Genomic DNA, 21,500 nt, shown 5'->3' on the forward strand with positions numbered 1-21,500 from the left:
AACTGCAATTAAAAAGATAATTTTCAAATATCCTTTACAGATTTTTTCTCGTCAAAACATTAATATTTATAAACTTACAGATTATGCAGAAAATAATTGATAAGGTTTATACTACTGAGGAAATTATGCCTTTAAATTGACTTGAAAGTATGTGTAAGAAACTATCATATGTACTCTGGAAACTTTCTAATACTTGTTCATACGCTAAAAATAAAGTTATAAAATAATTAGGCTTAAAATATTACAATAATCATAAATCGCTGTTGTAGCATATTTCTTTATGTTCTGTGAAACTGGTTAATTTGTGGAAATGCAAATACCTATAATACTTATACTTAAAATGCTTATAGTTACATCTATGTTCCTCCTTTAACTGACTCATTGAGTTATTTTTCTTGATTTTTACATTCAGTAACTTCCTATGGCCTTTGTGGATTTTATATTGGAGGAAGAATCACTTCTAGTTTTCTCGAACAGGAAGTTGCTGATGTTCATTTTAGAAATACCCATATTTCATATGCTCTGTAGGTTTTCTAATTCTTTTAAAGCTAAGCTTCAGTTAAAAATATCATTTCATTGGTGATCCTTAATCTTTATGTGTATGTATTTACATTTTTTCTTATAATGTGTTTTTTATCCATGGACCAACTTTGTTCAGATTATTTTTTTGCAAGTTTTATGTGCTGCTTCTCCCTTTCTTAGGAACATAGTGTCTTTGAAAGGAAAAAAATCTTCCTAACATTTCCAAATATCTTTTTTTTTTTGATCTCTTTAAAAACCCAAGCAGCTAATGGCCATTTTATAGCATGTGAACACCATGTAGATTTTTACTTTCAAGGGACATATTCTAGTAAGTGAAAAATGATATACATATATATCTAAATAAACTAAAAAAATATACATTACTTTAGTAAGTACCGTAAGAAAAAGTTATCAAGGATTGTAGAAGCAAAGAAGGGGTGACATTTGTTAAATATTTATCATGAGTTAAGAAATAGGGGTAGTAATAATAATTATAACAGCTAACATTTCCTTAGCACTTTCCATGTGCTGTGCATGGTGCTAAGAAATAGCTCATGTAGTCCTCATGACAACTGTATGAGATAGGTAATATTATTGTTCCCATTTGATAAGGAAACTGAGAACATAGAGGGTTTGCATAGTAATGTTGGATCTAGGGAACGTCTGAATGAATGTGACTGACTATTGGAAGGAGAGATACTTACTAGTTTGCTGTTGTAGTAACCAGATTCGGAGATGGTAAGAGACTTAACTAAGGCAGGGGTAGCAGATTGGAGAATTTGAGAGTTCAATTGCATATGGAAAAACTTAAGGGAATGATTTAATGTGTGGAGAAAAGGAAAAGGGAGAAGCTAAGGCTGTTTCAAAGTGTCACACGTAAGTGGGTAGGTCGTCGTTGATCCTATTAACCTAGGAAAATAGAGGAGAGAGAGCATGTTCATGGCGATAGGGGAGAGAGCTAATGAGTTAGTTTGGTTATGGACATGTTGAATTTGAGGTGCTGTGAGACATTTAGGTAGAGTGTGGAGTGAAGAAGGGGAACTTCTGTTCGTAATAACTGAAATAACCAAATAAAAATTTCATACAAAAATTCCAAATTTGAATTTCAGGAGGATACTTGGAAAATTCTACTCTTGGAGTCCTGGCTTTGGTGCCGCTTTGCCAGCATCTTATGTGGCCATTCTAATTGAAAGAAAAAGCAGGTAAATTTTCATGTATCTACATATTTAATAGAACTAGTTTACTGTCCTCTACCCCAACTAAAATTTTTTTGACTTACTATTTCTTATAGTCCAGGGGTGAGATATATTTCCACATATATTTTTAGTCTTACAGATACTTGATGGAAAATTTAATTTTGTATTGGTATTGTTATTTATGTTTACTAAGTTCATTAAAATATAAAGATTGACTTTATAGAATAATAATACCCACTGGTCTTTGTTTACTAAAAAATTAGAGAGTTATCTCTAAGTAAAACATGACATACACAAATCTAATTGAAGGTCTTTTCCATAATGACAATACCATTATCACACTTGAGAAAATTAACAGTTTTCTTTTATCATCTACATCTGTAATTTGCATCAACTCATTGAGTGATATCTGTTAAAGTCAGTTATTATTTTTAAGGCATCCTCTCATTGAAAAAAATATGTTCATTTATATAAGCCTGAAAGTGTTTCAAGTGACATAAGGTTTCTTTAAAATGCTATAAGCTGTTATGTAAATTATTCAGTCAGGTAAACAGCTGAAGGTAAAACTTTTGCATAAAGGAATTTTTACTGTCTCATGAATAATGATTTTCATTGCTGAGAACTGCTTTGATTCCATCTTTTTTCCAGAGAGTCACAGTGGGGTCATGTATTAATCAAGATAAGGTCATCATCCAGTTTATGAAGATGTTCGCTAGAGTCACTCATCTCACGTTAAGAGTATAGATAGATCTTATCAGTTAATTAAATATTTACTTAAACCACCTGAGGCCATTTTTAATGCCTTCTTGTGTAACATAATGGTGTCTAAACATTTGGTTCTTTGCTTGTGTCAGAATACTTTTGGATTATTAAAATTACCAAAATCAAAGGACTGGTGGATATTGTTGCCCCAGCATAATCAAGTCAGAATCACTAGAAACATAGGTTATCACACCTGAGAGTATAGTACAGAATAGTACTGAGTATTAAGAGTGTGGATTCTGGAGCTGTACTATCTGGTTTAGGCAACTGGCTCTGTCACTTACTGCAACTACTTGATTTATTTAAAAATGTGAATACTGGTTTTAGAAATATGATTTTAAATCATACACGAAACTTTAAAGATGCTTTAAACCAAGTTTGCTCTTATTTATTTATTTTTAGCACTTGAGTAATAAGCATTTTAGAAGTTATTTGCCTACTTTTCAACAGAAAATGTTGAAATTGAATACTTGTGTACCCACCTAGAGTCAACAGTTGTTAACATTTTGCTATTTTTACTTAGTTGTAAGTGATTATATGTATGTGTGGTTATGTGTGTGTATGTGTGTGAATCATTGTAAACATCATGACACTTTACTCCTAAATACTTGAGCATTCAAATAGGGGTATTTTCCTGTGTAATTAATTACAACACTATTATCAAAGTAAGAAAATCAACAGTCACTCCCTAATACCAGCTAGTCCGTAGTGTCCTAAAATGCTTTTATTGCTGTTTTTTTGAAATAGACTCTAGTGGAGATTATGTATAGAGTTTTGTTTCTTTATTTTCTTTTAATCTAGCTAAATCTCCTCACTCCTTCCCTCTCCCCATGACATTGACTTATTGATGTGACAGTTGTCTTGGGTGTAAAACTTTTCTGGTTTTGTCTGAATTTTTTCCTCATGGAATTGTTTAATTGTTTCATTTAATTCATGTATTTCCTATAAACTGAAGTTTAGTCTAAAGACTTGATAGCATTTAGATTAAACATTCTTCGTAAGAATATACTTACCATCAGAATATCAGGTCCATAATTCCAAGTAGTTCCAAGGTTGAATATGTGATTAAAGTGGCAATCATCAGATCTTTTCACTAAACCTGTTAATTTGGGGGAATTAGATTTCTTGACATTCCACAGTCCTTTGCTGGAGTGAACCTGAGTTGATCATGATAATCACAATTTGTGGATTGGCTAATTGTTGTGTGTGTGTGTGTGTGTGTGTGTGTGTGTGTATTCTTCATTAGGATTGAGTGTCATTTACTTCATAAATATTACAGAAGTTTTCCTCTTTTTTACTGCTCTAGAATAGTTTAGTGATGAATTTTCTGGCTTTTGAGAATTTTGTATTAAAGAAGATTAAAGGGTCCCTTTGTTATTAATTTCTAGTTTTATTGCATTCTTATCTGAGAATGTTCACAGTATTTTCTCTGTATGAAACTTTATAAGGTTTTTATTGTGGCTTAATTTATGCTCAATTTTTGTAACTATGTTTTGAACATTTGAAAAAAGTGCATTCTTTTATTGGGAGTTCAAAGGTTGGTAGATAGCTATCAGATCTATGCTATTGAATATGGTTTTAGGTTGTATCTTTAATTCCAGGTGCAATTTCTAGCATTAAAAAGTATGCTCTTTTGGGAATGCAAGCTGGTGCAGCCACTCTGGAAAACAGTATGGAGGTTCCTCAAAAAACTAAAAATAGAACTACCCTATGACCCAGCAATTGCACTTCTAGGCATTTATCCACAGGATACAGGTGTGCTGTTTCAAAGGGACACATGCACCCCCATGTTTATAGTAGCACTATCCACAATAGCCAAAGTATGGAAAGAGCCCAGATGGTCCCTCGATGGATGAATGGATAAAGAAGGTGTGGTATATATATACAATGGAGTATTACTCAGCAATCAAAAAGAATGAAATCTTGCCATTTGCAACTATGTGGATGGAACTGGAGGTATTATGCTAAGTGAAATTAGTCAGAGAAAGACAAAAATCATATGACTTCATTCATATGAGGACTTTAAGACACAGAACAGATGAACATAAGGGAAGGGAAGCAAAAATAATATAAAAACAGGGAGGGGGACAAAACAGAAGAGACTCTTAAATACGGAGAACAAACTGAGGGTTACTGGAGGGGTTGTGGGAGGGGGGATGGGCTAAATGGGTAAGGGGCATTAAGGAATTTACTCCTGAAATCATTGTTGCACTATATGCTAATTTGGATGTAAATTAAAAAAAATTAAAATTGAATTAAAAAAAGTCAACGTCAACAACAATTTTTAGTTATCTTTTTTTTTTTTTTTTTTTTTTTTGCTTGCATTTGCCTAGTATGTCTTCATCTTCTTGAAACACTTTATATGTCTGTCTCATATGCCGCATAAATTTGGGCTATATTTGGAGTTCCAATCTGAAAAAATAATTTTATTTGAAAATGTAAGTTCAGTCCATATACATTTACTTACACAACTAATATATTTGGCTTTTTATTATATTTGTCACTATGTACTCTGTTTTATTATTATCTTTCTTTTACTTTTAACTTTGACACGATTATAGAGTCATGGAATATTACACAAATAATACAGAGAGACACATGAAAACTTAATCAGTTTCTCCGCAGGATAGCATCTTATGTAACTGTAGTATAATAAAAAACCAGGAAATTGACAATATTGTCAGCTAGACTATAGCTCTTATTCATGTTCACCAGCTTTTACATTGACACATATTGACCATTATAGTATCTTACAAAGTAATTTCACTGTTCTAAAAATCCTCTGTACTTGGCCTTCATTTCACCCTTCCCCCAACCCCTGGTGACTACTGATCTTTTTAACTGTCTCTGTAGTTTTACCTTTTGCAGAGTGTCATATAGTTAAAATCATACAGTATGTCAGCTTTTCAGATTGGCTTCTTTTTTTTTATTAATATGCCTTTAAGCCTCATCTATGTCTTTACATGACTTGATAGGTCATTTCTTTTTAGTGCTGAATAATATTCCATCATCTGGATATACAACTCTCTATCTTTTGCCCTGCTGCAGGACATTTTGGTTGCTTCCAAGTTTTGGCAAATACCAGTAAAGCTGCTGTAAACATTCATGTGCAGGTTTTGTGTATTTATGTTTTCAACCCCTTTGGGTAAATTACCAAGGGGTATGATTGCTATATCATATGTTAAGAGTATGTTTGACTTTGTAAGAAACTGCCAAACTGTTATCCAAAGTGGCTGTACCAGTTTGTTTTCCCACCAGCAGTGAATGAGAGTTTCTGTTGCTCCACATCCTTGCCAGCACTTAGTGTTGCCAGTGTTCTGCATTCTGGCCATTTTAATAGGAGTGTGGTAGTATCTCATTGTTTGAATTTACATTTCCTTAATGGCAAATGTTATAGAGCATTTCTTCATGTGCTTTTTTATTTTATTTATTATAATTTTTTATGTGCTTAATTAATCTGTATGTCTTTATAGTAGATTTCTTGTATACAACATGTAGTTGGGTCGTGGTTTTTTGATCAGCTCTGGTAATGTTTGTGTTTTAATTGGTATACTTAGACTATTGACATTAAAAGTGATTATTAATATAGATGGATTCATATCTACTACATTTGTTCATGTTTTCTTTTTGTTCCCTTGTTGTTTGTTTTGATTTTCTGTCTTCCCACTTATTCTGCCTTTTGTGGTTTTAATTGAACATTTTATATGGTTCCATTTTTCTCTCCTTTCTTAGTAATCAGTTATACTTTTTTTAAACTTTTTTTAGTGGTTGCCCTAGTTTTGTAATATACATTTACAACTAATCCTACTCTCAAATAACACTATAGCTTTTCATAGGTAGTGAGTATACCTTATGATAATAATGTAATCCTAATTCCTTCTTCCTGTCCCTTATGTCATTGCTATCATTCAGTTATATCTAAGTATTCATGACACACACATACACACACACACACACACACACACACCCCTCATATATATACATAAGCATACAAAATCAATTACATTGTTGCTTTGATTACATTATTACGTTATTTTTATGTTGTTACAGTATTATTTTGAATGAACCGTTATCTATTAGAGCAATTAAGAATAAGAAAAATAAAATTGTCTTTTCTTTAATGTTCCACCTTTCTTTATGTAGATGAGTTTCTTATCTGTATTGTTTTCTTCCTCTTTAGAGAACATTTAACATTTCTTGCAGAGCAGGTCCACTAGCAACAAATATTCTCAATTTTTTTTTGGTGCGATAAAGTGAGGATAATTTCTCAGGGTACAGAATTCTAGGTTGTTTTTTTTTTTTTTCCCCTTGTCAACAATAAATATTTCACTCCACTCTCTTGTTTGCATGGTTTCTGAGGAGAAGTTGGATGCAATTATCCTTGTTCCTCTATAGGTAAGGTGGTTTTTTTCCCTCTGGCCTCTTTCAGGGTTTTCTTTATATTTATTTTTCTGTAGTTTTAATAAGGTATGTCTAGGTGTAGTTGTGTTGTTGTGTGTTTTTTTTCTTGGGCATATATGCTGCTTGGTGTTCTTTGAACTTGATTGATATGTGGTTTGGTATCTAACATTAATTTAGGAAAACTGTCAGTCATTATTGTTTTGAATATTTCTCCTGTTCTATTCTCTCTTTCTCTCCTTTAGCTTTTCCCATTATGTGTATGTTATACTTTTTGTAGTCCTTGGATATTCTGTATTTTTTTTTTTCTAGTCTCTGTTCTTACTGTTTTACAGTTTTCAAGGATTCTGTGATATATCAAGGGTATGGTGATATATTCTCTAGCTCAGAGATTCTTTCCTCAGCTGTGTCCAGTCTACTAACGATATGATTATATCGAAGGCACTCTTCATTTCTGCTGTAGTTCCTTTTCTTTGTGGAATTTCATCTCTCTGCTTACCTGGCTCATCTGTTTCTGTATGCTATCTACTTGATCCATTAGAGTCCTTAGTATTAATCATTCTTCTGTTTTGTTTGTTTGTTTGTTTAAAAGTAGACTCCACACCCATTGTGGGGATTGAACTCATGACCCTGAGACTAAGAGTCCAGGGTTCTTTACCTACTGAGCCAGGAGAGTGCCCTAATCATTGTTTTAATTTTAAATTCCTGGTCTGATAATTCCAGCGTCTCTGCCGTGTCTGGTTATGATGCTTGCTCTGTGTCTTCAAATTGTGATTTTTGCATTTTGATGTGCCTTGTAATTTTTTTCTTGATAGCTGGGCATGATGTACCAGGTGAAAGGAATTACTGTAATAGGCTGTTACTAATGTGGTGAGGTGTTGGGGGAAACTGTTCTATAGTCCTGTGGTTAGGCCTCAGTCTCTTAGTGAGCCTGTGTCTCTAGACTGAACTTTATAAGCCTTTCTCAGTTTTTCTTTTCCTCTTAGGTGGGGCAGGATGGTTAGAATGTGCTGGAGCTGGATATTTTGCTTTCTTGCATGTGGAATTCTAAAGCTGGCTGGAGTTAGGTATTTCCCTTCCCCATGTCATTTAGGCTCTGCCCTAGTAGGTTAGGCTCTGGTAAACTAGCTTTTACCAAGGACAGGCCCTGTTAAGAACAGAATGCTCTGGCTCATTTCAAAATGATTCCTCTGTGTTTCCCCTACTTGGAAGTGTAAATAAGCGGCTTTCCCCCTGTTACTTACTTAGTTAAGTTCCCAGAGGCAAAATGCACAAAGGTATGAGGGTCCCTCTATGACTGGGCACCCCTTGAGTTTTTCACTCTCAGACTTGTCCACACTGAGCCTCTTGCGGTTTATCAGTTTAGGGTTTCCTGTTCTGGCTCTCATTCCCTCTGAGGTTTTAGCTGGTTTTGTTCTGGTAGATTGTGATTCTCTATCTGCCTGTAGTCTCTTCAGTTTTGGGGGCAATAGTTTGTAGGGTGACCTCGCTTCTCTTATGGATCTAAAAAGAGTTGTTGAGTTTTCAGTTTCCTTAGCTTTTTTACTTGCTGTTAGGAATAAGTGAGGACTTCCAAGCTCCTTGCACAGAAACTGGAAACTTGGAAGAAGACATTTTTTTTTTTTTTGTCCATTTTTATGTATTTTTTTGTTTTTCTTTTTTTAGTGCTTGCTCTAAGGACTACTTAGATATCTTTAACTTTAGAGCTTCTTAGTGTTAATATTCCACCATCTTGCAAAACGTAGAAATGTATTTAGGTCCATTTTAAGTCTGCTTGCCATATGATCTCTTTTATTTTGCTGCCCCCACTCCCTTTCTTTGACTGGTGAATGGTCTTTCTCTGGCACCAGGGATTCAATTATCCATTCTTTCTCCATGGATTTGTAATGGCCCTTGTCATATACCAATTTTTAATATACGTGTGCATTGTCGATTGCTCCATTGTTTTCTCTTGATATATTAGTCTAGGTATTATTTTTTATAATTTTAGTTAAAAAAATCAAACTTTTCTTTGAAGATAAACATGTGTTTAAATACAATAACACCAAAGTAAAATTGTGCTATTGATATTAAGAACTATAACTTTTTAAGGCACAAAGAGGTTTCCTGGAAGTGAGGTGATAACTTGGATTTTAGTTACTAGTTTAATTCCTGCTCTCTTTTTGCTTTTGATAACAAACTTTTATTTTAAAGCTTTCTGCTTTCATTTCTTTTAAGTGAGCTATTGCACTAGTGTTTTATATGTAGACACTAGATAGTCTCAGAAAATTTGTAGGTAGTTATAAATTATGATCTGTTCTGAATATTAATTGGAATAGTCTGACCTAATCAAAATTTTAACTGTAGCTTCTTTGTAAGGATTTTCTTGTGGTTGCTGAAGAAAAATTGATCCTTATGTTGATGTGATTGTGGAGTAATTGAACCTTGTGTGATGTATAGTGATTTAGTTCTGTTGTTTATTAGGTGATGAAGTTATTACCTGGAAATAGCTCTCTAGTTCTTTTTTTTTTCTTGAGAGTTGTGTGGTTGTGTGTGTATATGTATAGCTACCACAAATCCTGGTTTGGGGTCTAATTAACAATTTAAATTTTAGCCTTTTATTTTTTATTTTATTTTTATTTTTATTTTTTAGTTTTTTTTAAAATGTAATTTATTTTTTAAATTTACATCCAAGTTAGTTAGCATATAGTGCAACAATGATTTCAGGAGTAAATTCCTTAATGCCCCTTACCCATTTAGCCCATCCCCCCTCCCACAACCCCTCCAGTAACCCTCAGTTTGTTCTCCATATTTAAGAGTCTCTTCTGTTTTGTCCCCCTCCCTGTTTTTATATTATTTTTGCTTCCCTTCCCTTATGTTCATCTGTTTTGTATCTTAAAATCCTCATACGAGTAAAATCATATGATATTTGCCTTTCTCTGACTAATTTCACTTAGCATAATACCCTCTAGTTCCATCCACGTAGTTGCAAATGGCAAGATTTCATTCTTTTTGATTGCCGAGTAATACTCCATTGTGTGTGTGTGTGTGTGTGTGTGTGTGTGTGTGTGTGTGTGTGTATATGTGTATATATATATACCATATCTTCTTTATCCATTCATCCATTGATGGACATTTGGGCTCTTTCTATACTTTGGCTATTGTTGATAGTGCTGCTATACACATTGGGGTGCATGTGCCCCTTTGAAACAGCATACCTGTATCCCGTGGATAAATACCTAGTAGTGCAATTGCTGGGTCGTAGGGTAGTTCTATTTTTAATATTTTTTATTTTTAAAAAATGTTTATTACTTGTTTTTGAGAGAGATAGAGAGAGAGAAAAAAGGGGAGAAAATGGGGGAGGAGCAGAGAGAGAGAGGAAGAGAGAATCCCAAGCAGGCTTCATGCTTTCAGTGGAGAGCCTGATGTGGGGCTCTGTCCCTCAAACTACAAGATCATGACTTTGAGCGCAAATCAAGAATTGATCACTTAACTAACTGAGCTACCCAGGCACTCTGTGACTTATTTTTTAAAAAGCAGATTAAAAAAAAATTTTTGGAGTTCACCTTTAAACATAGAAAAGCAATTTTTTTGCTCCATCTTTTTATAAGTTTCTTTATAGTATATCTTATTTTAAATGAGTCTGGTCTATGTTTATCTAAAATTGTGTAAAGGTTAATGGTCTTATTTGCTTTGAGAAAGTATTTTTTATTTACCACAAATTTTAGTAAGATTTCATTAAATATCAAGACTCCTTAATAGATTATATGTAACCTAGAAAGGTTGAAGTTATGTACATCTAGTTACCAAAGTGAAGTGTGTTAATATTACAGTTTTTACTTTAAGGAAAAAGAATTTGTAATTATGCCCTTAATTCATGAAGAAAATCAGTGATATGTTGGTGGAGATAGCCACCAGGCAGCTTGAAGTGTGAGTCTCGATTCAGAAGAAGCATGGTAGTCATAAATAAAATTTGAAATTTTCTTCTTATAGGTGGTCACTGGGGCTGTGGGAGATTAGAGTGAAAATCCACAATAAAAAGAAATCTGAGGTTAGAAGGTGGTAAACGACAGTGTTTAAGTAGTCAGTTGTCCATTGAGTTGAGTGTACGGTTCATATTTTAAATAACGTCAGTAATAGAGTGGAAGATAACAGAATATGGAGGATTAGCAGTGTCAAATTATAGTGGTAGCCCTAATTTTTAAATCTCCAAAACTTTAGTTAATAGTGAAGTCTTTACTCTGAGATTATACATTTTTGTACTCAATTGTGTAATCGGTTTTTCGAGAAGCATTTAATGAGGTAAGAGCATACACTATGTTTGTACACATACACATATGTGTGATGATATACATAGATACAGATATGTAAGTGAAGATCTGTCTGTCTTCATAAGTATGTCTTCATCTATATTGGTTTGACTTTCTTTCCTTCCTACTTCTCTCCCTCTCCAACCCATCCATCCATCCATCCATCCATCCATCCATCCATCCATCCATCCGTCTTTCCCAGTCTTCCCCTTCCCTTTACAGAATTAAGCATGCTTTGCCAGCTAGTTCCTGAAACCTCCTAAGAGGGCAGTTTACTTAAATCTTAATCGTGTCACTGTGGGATTCTGAGAAAACTTTGAAGTTGTTTCCAGGGTTGCTCAAAAAATTTGTGCCACAAAGAACTGTGATCATAGTAACTCAGCAGGAAGCATTGGTAACATCTAGTTTATCCCTAGGTGGGCTGTTAAGAACTAGTCTTTTCTTTCTGTTTCTAGGAAGTGTTTTGTTTGTGGTTCAGAAAGTTGTTCTGATGGATTTTGTTTTGTAGAACTGCTATGGAATTTGCTTTGATATTTAGTATTAGTTTAGATAAGTTAAAACTGCAGGGTGCTTAAACATGACATGGATTAAAATGTTGAAAATTGCATATTTATTCTAAACCTACTCATGTGTTGCATTGTTAGATTACACTGTTGTAGTTATGAAACTCCTAAGCAGATATGACCAAAATGAATGAACTCTATAGTATGTGAATAAAATACCATGAATTTGGTTTATAAATTCTTGGCATCTTCATCTTTAAGTGTCATGTTATCTTCACAGGAAGAAAATTAAATTACCTTGCAGTCTTCTGAGAAGTTTACTTTGTATTATCTGCTGTGTATAACAGAATATGATCATAGACTCTTGCTCTTATTTTTCCATTCCTGTACTTTAAGGTGGTACTTTTATACTGTTCTAAAACATTGTGACAGATGAAAATATATTGTATCTTGAAAGACTTTCTGAGATCATTAAATATCTCGTAATAGTCATTACAATTGTTAGCAACTTTCACTATGCTTTTCTCTCATCTATAATTTCCCGTTTTTTGTAGCGCGCGTGCGCGCGCGCGCACACACACACACACACACACACACACACACACACACACAAAGATAGGGAGAGAGAGAGAGAGAGAGAGAGAGAGAGGGAGAGAGAAGGAATATATATAAACACTTAGAATCTGGAAGTTATACGATGCCTACTGTACTCCCTAATAATTTTAGTTATGAAATGTGTTACAGTGTCATTCAAAAGTTTGAGAAAGTTAGGGGCGCCTGGGTTGCTCAGTCGGTTGAGCGACTTGGGCTTGGGTCATGATCTCTGGATTTGTGGGTTTGAGCCCTGGGTTGGTCTCTGTGCTGACAGCTTAGAGCCTGGAGCTTGCTTCGGATTCTGTGTCTCCCTGCCTTCTCTCTGCCCCTCCCCCACTTGTGTGCATGTGCACGCTCTCTCTCTCTCTCACTCTCTCTCTCTCTCTCTCTGTCTCTGTCTCTCAAAAAAAAAAAAAAATGTAAAAAAATTTTTTAAAAAAGTTTTGGAAGGTTAGCCAAAGAATATATACATTAAGGTTTCCCAGACAAAAAGAAAAGACAATTGTCCATCTAATTAGACACAATAATGTTGTTAAAAGATAAGAAAATTTGGAGTTCAATAGAATGTGAGGATACCTTTTAATTTACTAAGGTGTTAAGGAAGTTTAATTATTTTAATGTTTTCCTGCGGGAATAATGGTACTTTTATTACACAGAGTTCTTTTTTTTTTTTTTAATTTTTTTTTTAACGTTTATTTATTTTTGAGACAGAGAGAGACAGAGCATGAACGGGGGAGGGTCAGAGAGAGAGGGAGACACAGAATCGGAAGCAGGCTCCAGGCTCTGAGCCATCAGCCCAGAGCCCTACGCGGGGCTCGAACTCATGGACCGCGAGATCGTGACCTGAGCTGAAGTCGGACGCTTAACCGACTGAGCCACCCAGGCGCCCCAATTACACAGAGTTCTTAAACAGTGATTCTTAACACTTTTTTCGGCAGTACCCCTTGATGTGCACACCCCTGCTTAAATTTTGCATAGAAGTTGAAGACATTCACCCTTTCCTGTATCAAAAAACATTAGTTGTGGTTCACTGAGCTTCACCTGTCTTCCAGTCAATCCAGTGATTCACAGAAGAATGGAAGTAAAGGGTCACAATCTCCTGGGAAATTCAAAAAGTTACTGTTTTTCTAGGCCCTAGTTCTTCCTATTCAGGCCTAGGTCACCTTTTGTTCTTATTGGCACTTCTTCCTTCCCCATAACTGATGTAGTATTATTTTATTATTACGATTTTATTTTATTATTTTTAAATGTTTATTTTTTTATTTTTGAGAGAGAAAGAGCGTGTGTGTGTGTGGCGGGGAGGGACAGAGAGAGTTGGGGGCCGAGGGTCCAAAGTGGACTCTGTGCTGGAGGCAGAGAGCCCGATGCAGGGCTCGAACTCACAAACCATGAGCTCATGACCCAACCCGAAGTCAGACGCTTAACCAACTGACTGAGCCACCCAGGTGCCCCTGTTGTAGTAGTATTTTAATAGGTAACTTGTTTTCTAGAGAGAATTTACTCAAGTAAAAGGAAGTGACCTGTTTGTCTTCAGATCTTGGCTAGATATAGTCAAATGTTTAATAGTAAAATGGCATTTAATAGACTTACCAGTTTCTTGTGATACTCAGCATCCCTGGAGAAGTGATAAAATAAATCAATATTGTGATATTCTGCACCTACCGAATTGACACTGGAACTGAGGTTGAAGACACCACATCTGGGAAACCTATCAAAAAGAGTCTGCTTTTAATACAGCATATCATGCCCTTCAGAGATACTGTCTTTTCATTCTTGAGGCTGTTAGTTCTGGGTTGGAATTCAGATAAAGCTGGGAGGGAGATGCTCTTTCTCATTGTTTGGGAACAATAAATTGAAGCCTAAGACCAGAATAGGATTTCATCTAATAACAATACATCCTCTGCTTTTTCCCAGTAGTAAGAGTGTGTCAGGGTTTTATTCATTCTAAAGTCAGTGAGTTACAGAATTTAAAGGTAAGTTAGTAATGGACAGATTTTCTACCATAGAAGCAGTGCTTTGGAAAGAACATGAAGCTGACTTCTAATTCCAACTTGTCTTTGTGCTACTTTTATATTTTTAAGTAAACCACATAAATTTTCTGACAGAGAAAGGATAATAGTATCTATATCTCACTTTGTAAGACTCCTAAGAGGATAAAATTTGCTTTCAAATATTTATTATACCTTGCAGATTATTACATTTTATGCAAATGTAAATTACTTGATCACATCTTTGCTTGCTAATAAATTGATATCACTATTTTTTTCTCCTGTCTAGTGGATATCTTTTGTGATTATGTTTCTATAATATATTTTATGTCTCTACTATATTCCTAGTAGGCTGGGTTCTTAGTAACACTTTGTCTAGAAATTCCATAACCATTTGTTTAGTGCCTAATAGATATGCCAGGTACTTTTGCGGGTGTGTGAAAATGTGAAGGTAAACAAGATAATCTTTGCCTGCTAGTTAAAGATAAACGGTTATATTATCAGGTAGATAATTTATTGAATTTTAGAGATGGAATTAGATTAGTGGAACAAATACGGTAGTTCACTTCATAAGGAAATGTATGATTGGGTACTGCTACTGAAATTGCAGAGATATACTTTTATTTTGTTTTTTTAATTAAGTATAATGTTTTTTTCTTTATATGTAACCAGCTTTGGGAAGATAGGTATCACTTGAAAAGGATTTAACTTTTCTGTGTATGTGTGACTCTTAGATGTTGATGTTACCCTAATTTTTCTTTATGTAATTTACTTAAAATAAGACCATCTTTGATTTAGAATTTGATAGGAGTTGATAAGATTGGTAAAGATTAGTAAGAACAATTTCAATTCATTTGTAGAAATCATAGACAAGAAAGCTACTAGGAAGCTTCTAGATCATCTTTGCAGTGATTTTCAAATTCTTTTTTAGAGGAGCAATAGAATTCTGTTGTTTTTGCTGAGGTGTGTTAGGACCTGCTGAACAGGGTCATTGCCTGTGGGGTTTGGTTCAGTGGGTTTGCCTAGACCTCCTTCCCCTTTCAACCCGAGTAGACCCAACATTATGTTTATATTGGTGATAAATGTATGTTTTTGTTAAATAATTTTTATGTTTAAAGTTAGGTAACTAGTCTTGTTCCCTCATTAAAAAAAATTTTTTTTTTTTTAATATTTATTTTGAGAGACAGAGAGACAGAGTGCGAGCAGGGAAGGGGCAGAAAGAGAGGGGACACACAATCCCAAGCAGGTTCTGAGCTGTCAGCATAGAACCCGATGTGAGGCTTGAACTCATGGACTGACCACGAGATCATGACCTGAGCCAAAGTCAGACTTTCAACCTACTGAGCCACTCCGGCACCTCTTGTTCCCTCATTTTAATGACAAAATTAAATTACAGAGTACCAGAGAATTAAAGTTAAATAAAATTCTGATTTTCAAACTTCAGTTGTTAAGTGAAACCATACTGCCTCCATGTGGCTTTAGTGATAATAGAAATCTTCTTAAGCCATTTTATTATTTATTTATTTTATTAATTATTTTTAATGTTTATTTATTTTTGAGAGAGACAGAGTACAAGCAGGGGAGGGGGCAGAGAGAGAGAGGGTGACACAGAATCTGAAGCAGGCTCCAGGCTCCGAGCTGTGAGCACAGAGTCCAACACGGGGCCCAAACTCATGAACGGCAAGATCATGACCTGAGCCGAAGTCGGACGCTTAACCGAATGAGCCACCCAGACGCCCCTTAAGCCATTTTAAATAATGAACAGTCAAGATTGTGTATGACTGGGTTGGACTTCAAGATTTCATTGACATGTTAATATTAAGACCTGACATGAAATTTAAGTGAAAATCATTTGATATGGGTACTTGTTTTATTTATAAAGGTTTTTTTCTTTTCAGTATGAAAAATGCTAATAATTGAAACTCAAATAGATTTTTATAATTTCCAAAGTTTATTTTAACTCTGTCCTTAAACTCTTAAAACATTAAAGACTTCTTTCCATATGTATGTATGTATGTATGTATGTATGTTGTATGTATGTCAAGTTAGCTAACATATAGCGTTGTCTTGGCTTCAGGAGTAGATTCTTGTGATTCATCACTTACATACAACACCCAGTGCTCATCCCAACAAGTGCCCTCCTCAGTACCCATCACCCAGCTCCTCCACCCGCCCAGTCCCCACCCCCATCAACCCTCAGTTTGTTCTCTGTATTTAAGAGTCTCTTATGGTTTGCCCTCCTCTCTGTAACTTTTTTTCCCTTCCCTTCCTCTATGGTCTTCTGTTAAGTTTCTCAAATTCCACATATGAGTAAAATCATAGGATATCTGTCTTTCTCTGATTGACTTACTTCACTTAGCATAATACCCTCCAGTTCCATCCACGTTGTTGGAAATGACAAGGTTTCATACTTTTTCATTGTCAAGTAGTGTTCCATTGTATATATATACCATATCTTCTTTATCCATTCATCAATTGATAGACATTTGGGCTCTTCCCATAATTTGGCTATTGTTGATAGTGCTGCTGTAAACATTGGGGTACCAAGTGCTCCTACAAGTCAGCACTCCTATGTCCTTTGGATAAATTCCCAATAGTGCTATTGCTGGGTTGTAGGGTAATTCTGTTTTTAATTTTTTGAGGAACCTCCACACTGTTTTCCATAGTGGCTGCACCAGTTTGCATTCCCACCAACAGTGCAAGAGGGTCCCTGTTTCTCCACATCCTCGCCAGCGTCTGTTGTCTCCTGAGTTGTTCATTTTAGCCACTCTGACCGGTGTGAGGTGGTATTTCAGTGTGGTTTTGATTTGTATTTTCCTGATGATGAGCAGTGTTGAGTATCTTTCCATATGTCTGTTTACCATCTGGATGTCTTCTTTGGAAAAGTGTCTATTTATGTCTTCTGCCCATTTCTTCACTGGATTATTTGTTTTTTGGTTGTTGTGTTTAGTAAGTTCTTTATAGATTTTGGATACTAATCCTTTATCTGATATGTCATTTGCAAATATCTTCTCCCATTCCACTGGTTGGTTTTTAGTTTTGTTGGTTGTTTCCTTTGCAGTGCAGAAGCTTTTTATCTTGATGACATCCAGTACATTTTTGCTTTTATTTCCCTTGCTTTCGGAGATATGTCAAGTAAGAAGTTGCTGTGGCTGAGGTCAAAGAGGTTGCTGCCTGTTTTCCCCTGTAGGATTTTGATGGTTTCCTGTCTCACATTTAGGTCTTTTATCCATTTTGAGTTTATTCTTGTGTATGGTGAAAGAAAGTGGTTCAATTTCATTCTTCTGCATTTTGCTGTCCAGTTCTCCTGGCACCATTTGTTAAAAAGACTGTCTTTTTTCCATTGGATACTCTTTCCTGCTTTGTCCAAGATGAGTTGGCCATATATATAAATAGTTCCATTTCTGGGTTCTCTATTCTATTCCATTGGTCTGTGTGTCTGTTTTCAGGCCAACACCATACTCTCTTGATGATTACAGCTTTGTAGTACAGGCTAAAGTCCAGGATTATGAGGCCTCCAGTTTTGGTTTTCTTTTTCAACATTACTTTAGCTATTCAGGGACTTGTGTGGTTCTATAGAGATTTTAGGATTGTTTGTTCTAACTCTGTGAAGAATGCTGGTGCTATTTTGATTGGGATTACATTGAATGTGTAGATTGTTATGGGTAGTATCAACATTTTAACAATATTTGTTCTTCCAATCCATGAGCATGGAATATTTTTCCATTTCTTTGTGTCTTCTTTAGTTTTTTTCATGAGCTTTCTATAGTTTTCAGTGTACACATCTTTTACCCCTGGTTAGGTGTATTCCTAGCTATTTTATGGTTCTTGGTGCAATTGTAAATGGGATCGATTTCTTGATATATCTTTCTGTTGCTTCATTATTGGAGTATAGAAATGCAACCAATTTCTGTACAGAGATTTTGTATCCTGTGACTTTGTTGTATTCATGTATCAGTTCTATCAGTTTTTTGGTGGAGTGTTTCGGGTTTTCCATGTAGAGTATCATGTCATCTGTGAAGAGTGAAAGTTTGACTTCTTCTTTGCCAGTTTGGATGCCTTTGATTTCATTTTGTAGTTTGACTGCTGAGGCTAGGACTTCTAACACTATGTTAAACAACAGTGGTGAGAGTGACATCCCTGTTGTGTTCCTGATCTCAGTGGGAAGGCTCTCAGTTTTTTCCCATTGAGGATGATATTAGCTGTGGGTCTTTCGTATATGGCTTTTATTGATGTGAAGGTATGTTCCTTCTATCCTGACTTTCTTTTTTTTTTTTTAATTTTTTTTTAACCTTTATTTATTTTTGAGACAGAGAGAGACAGAGCATGAGTGCGGGAGGGTCAGAGAGAGGGAGACACAGAATCTGAAACAGGCTCCAGGCTCTGAGCTGTCAGCACAGAGCCCAATGTGGGGCTCGAACTCAGGGACTGCGAGATCATGACCTGAGCCAAAGACGGACGCTTAACCGACTGAGCCACCCAGGCGCCCCTTTCTTTTTTTTTAATTTTTAAATATCTATTTATTTTTGAGAGGGAGAGACAGAGTGCAAGCAGCGAAGGGACAGAGAGAGAGGAAGATACAGAACTGGAAGCAGGCTCCAGGCTCTGAGCTGTCAGCACTAAGTCCGATGCGAGGCTCGAACCCACAGACCATGAGATCATGACCTGAGCTGAAGTTGGACGCTTAACTGACTGAGCGATCCAGGCATCCCGTATCCTGACTTTCTTGAGGGTTTTTATTAAGAAAGCATGCTGTTGGGCTGCCTGGGTGGCTCAGTCGGTTGAACGTCTGACTTCAGCTCAGGTCGTGATCTCACAGTTCGTGGGTTCGAGCCTTGGGTCAGGCTCTGTGTTGACAGCTCGGAGCCTGGAGCCTGCTTCGGATTCTGTGTCTCCCTTTCTCTCTGTCCCTCCCCTGCTCGTGCTCTCTCTCTCTGTCTCTCAAAAATAAATAGAAATGTTAAAAAAAAAAACTTAAAGGATGCTGTATTTTGTCAAATGCTTTTTCTACATCTATTGACAGGATCATATGGTTCTTATCTTTTCTTCTATTAATGTGATGTATCATGTTGATTGATTTGTGAATATTGAACCAGCCCTACAGCTCAGGAATGAATCCCACTTGATCATGGTGAATAATTCTGTTGAATTCTATTTGCTAGTATCTTGTTGAGAATTGTTGCGTCTATGCTCATCAGGAATATTGGCTTGTAGTTCTCCTTTTTAGTGGGGTCTCTGTCTGGTTTGGAAATCAAGGTGATGCTGGCTTCATAGAATGAGTCTGGAAGCGTTCCTTCCGTTTCTGTTTTTTGGAACAGCTTGAGAAGAATAGGTATTAATTCTGCTTTAAATGTCTGGTAGACTTCCCCTGGGATGCCATCTGGCCCAGGATTCTTATTTTTTGGGAGATTTTTGATAACTGATTCTATTTCTTTGCTGGTTATGGGTCTGTTCAAATTTTCTATTTTTTCCCTTTTGAGTTTTTGTAGCATGTGGATTTCTTCCAGATTGTCCAGTTTGTTGGCATATACTTTTTTATAGTATTCTCTAATAATTGTTTCTATTTCTGTGGTGTTGGTTGTGGTCTCTCGTCTTTCATTCGTGATTTTATCTATTTGGGTCCTTGCTCTTTTTGAGAAGTCTGGCTAGGGATTTATCAATTTTGTTCATTCTTTCAAAAAACCAGCTCTTAGATTGATTGATCTGTTCTACCTTTTTTTATTTTTTTGTATGTTGTTTATTTCTGTCCTAATCTTTATTATTTCTTCTGCTGCTGGCTTTGGGATTTCTTTGCTTCTGTTTTTCTAGTTCCTTTAGGTGTGAGGTTAGGTTCTGTATTTGAGACCTTTCTTGCTTCTTGAGATAGGTCTGGATTGCTATGTTTTTTCCTCTTAGGACTGCCTTTGCTGCATCTTGGACTATTGTGTTTTCATTCTCATTATGCTTCCATATATTTTTTAATTTCTCCTTTAATTTCCTGGTTGACCCATTCATTATTTAGTAGGATATAAAAAAAATATTTTTTTTAATGTTTAGTTATTTTTGAGAGAGAGAGACAGAGCATGAGTAGGAGAGGGGCAGAGAGAGAGGGGGAGACAGAATCTGAAGCAGGCTCCAGGCTCTGAGCTGTCAGTACAAAGCCTGATGCGGGCCTTGAACCCACGAACTCTGAGATCATGACCTGAACTGAAGTCGGCTGCTTAACCGACTGAGCCACTCAGGTGCCCCAGTAGGATTTTTTTTTTTAAGTTTATTTATTTTGAGAGAGAGAGAGTTGGGGAGGGGCAGAGAGAGAGAGGAAGAGAGAGAGAGAATCCCAAGCAGGCTCTGCATTGCCAGTGAGGAGCCTGGTGTGGAGCTTGAACCCATGAACCATGAGATTGTGACCTGAGCCAAAGTCAGATGCTTAACCAACTGAGCCACCTGGGGCATCCCTAGTAGGGTGTTTTTTAACCTCCCTGTTATTTGAGGATTTTCCAAATTTTTTCTTGTGGTTGATTTCAAGTTTCATTATGTTGTGACCTGAAAATATGCATGGTATGATCTCAAATATTTGTTGAGGGCTGTTTTGTGACCCAGTGTGTGATCTGTTTTGGAGAATGTTCCATGTGCATTTGAAGAATGTGTATTCTACCGCTTTTGGATGAAAAGTTCTGAATATATCTGTATTAATTGATTTATATGTTTGGGAGCTCTCATATTGGGGCATAAACATTTACAATTGTGAGCTCTTCTTGATTGATAGACCCCTTCATTATTTTATAATGCCCTTCTTCATCTCTTGTTAGTCTCTGTTTTAAAATCTAGTTTGTCTGATATAAGTATGGCTACTCCAGCTTTCTTTTGACATCCAGTAGCATAATAGATGGTTCTCCATTCCCTCACTTTCAATCTGCTGGTGTCCTCAGGTCTAAAATGAGTCTCTTATTGGCAGCATATAGGTAGATTTTTTTTTTAATCCCTTCTGATACCCTGTGTCTTTTGATTGGGGCATTTAGTCCATTTACATTCAGAGTGATTATTGAAAGATAGGGATTTTGTGTCATTGTGTTATCTGTAGGTTTAGTAGTTGTGGTGTTGTCTCTTATCCTTTGTAGTCTTTGCTGCTTTCCACTCACAGAGTCCCCCATAGGACCTCCTGCAGGGCTAGTTTAGTTAAAGACTTCTTTCCTAAAGAATAGGATCTACTTCATTCATGGTCTTACATGCAATATAAGTTAAATGAAATGATTAAGGGTGGAACGTTAT

At 35.8% G+C, this 21,500-nt stretch overlaps 1 protein-coding gene across 6 annotated transcripts in view; it reads left to right on the top strand.

Moving 5' to 3' along the window:
- TMEM135 (transmembrane protein 135) overlaps positions 1-21,500 on the top strand; it is a 337,564-nt gene that overhangs the window by 48,869 nt on the left and 267,195 nt on the right. For all 6 annotated transcript variants that reach the window (XM_078433021.2, XM_060605410.3, XM_060605411.3 and 3 more), the window contains exon 3: positions 1,632-1,724. In XM_078433021.2, coding sequence (XP_078289147.1) covers positions 1,632-1,724 — 93 coding nt within the window. The remainder of the gene's footprint in view (positions 1-1,631; positions 1,725-21,500) is intronic.

Source organism: Panthera onca, chromosome D1 (assembly GCF_046562875.1).
Source record: "Panthera onca isolate mPanOnc1 chromosome D1, mPanOnc1 haplotype 2, whole genome shotgun sequence".
Lineage (NCBI taxonomy): Eukaryota > Metazoa > Chordata > Mammalia > Carnivora > Felidae > Panthera > Panthera onca.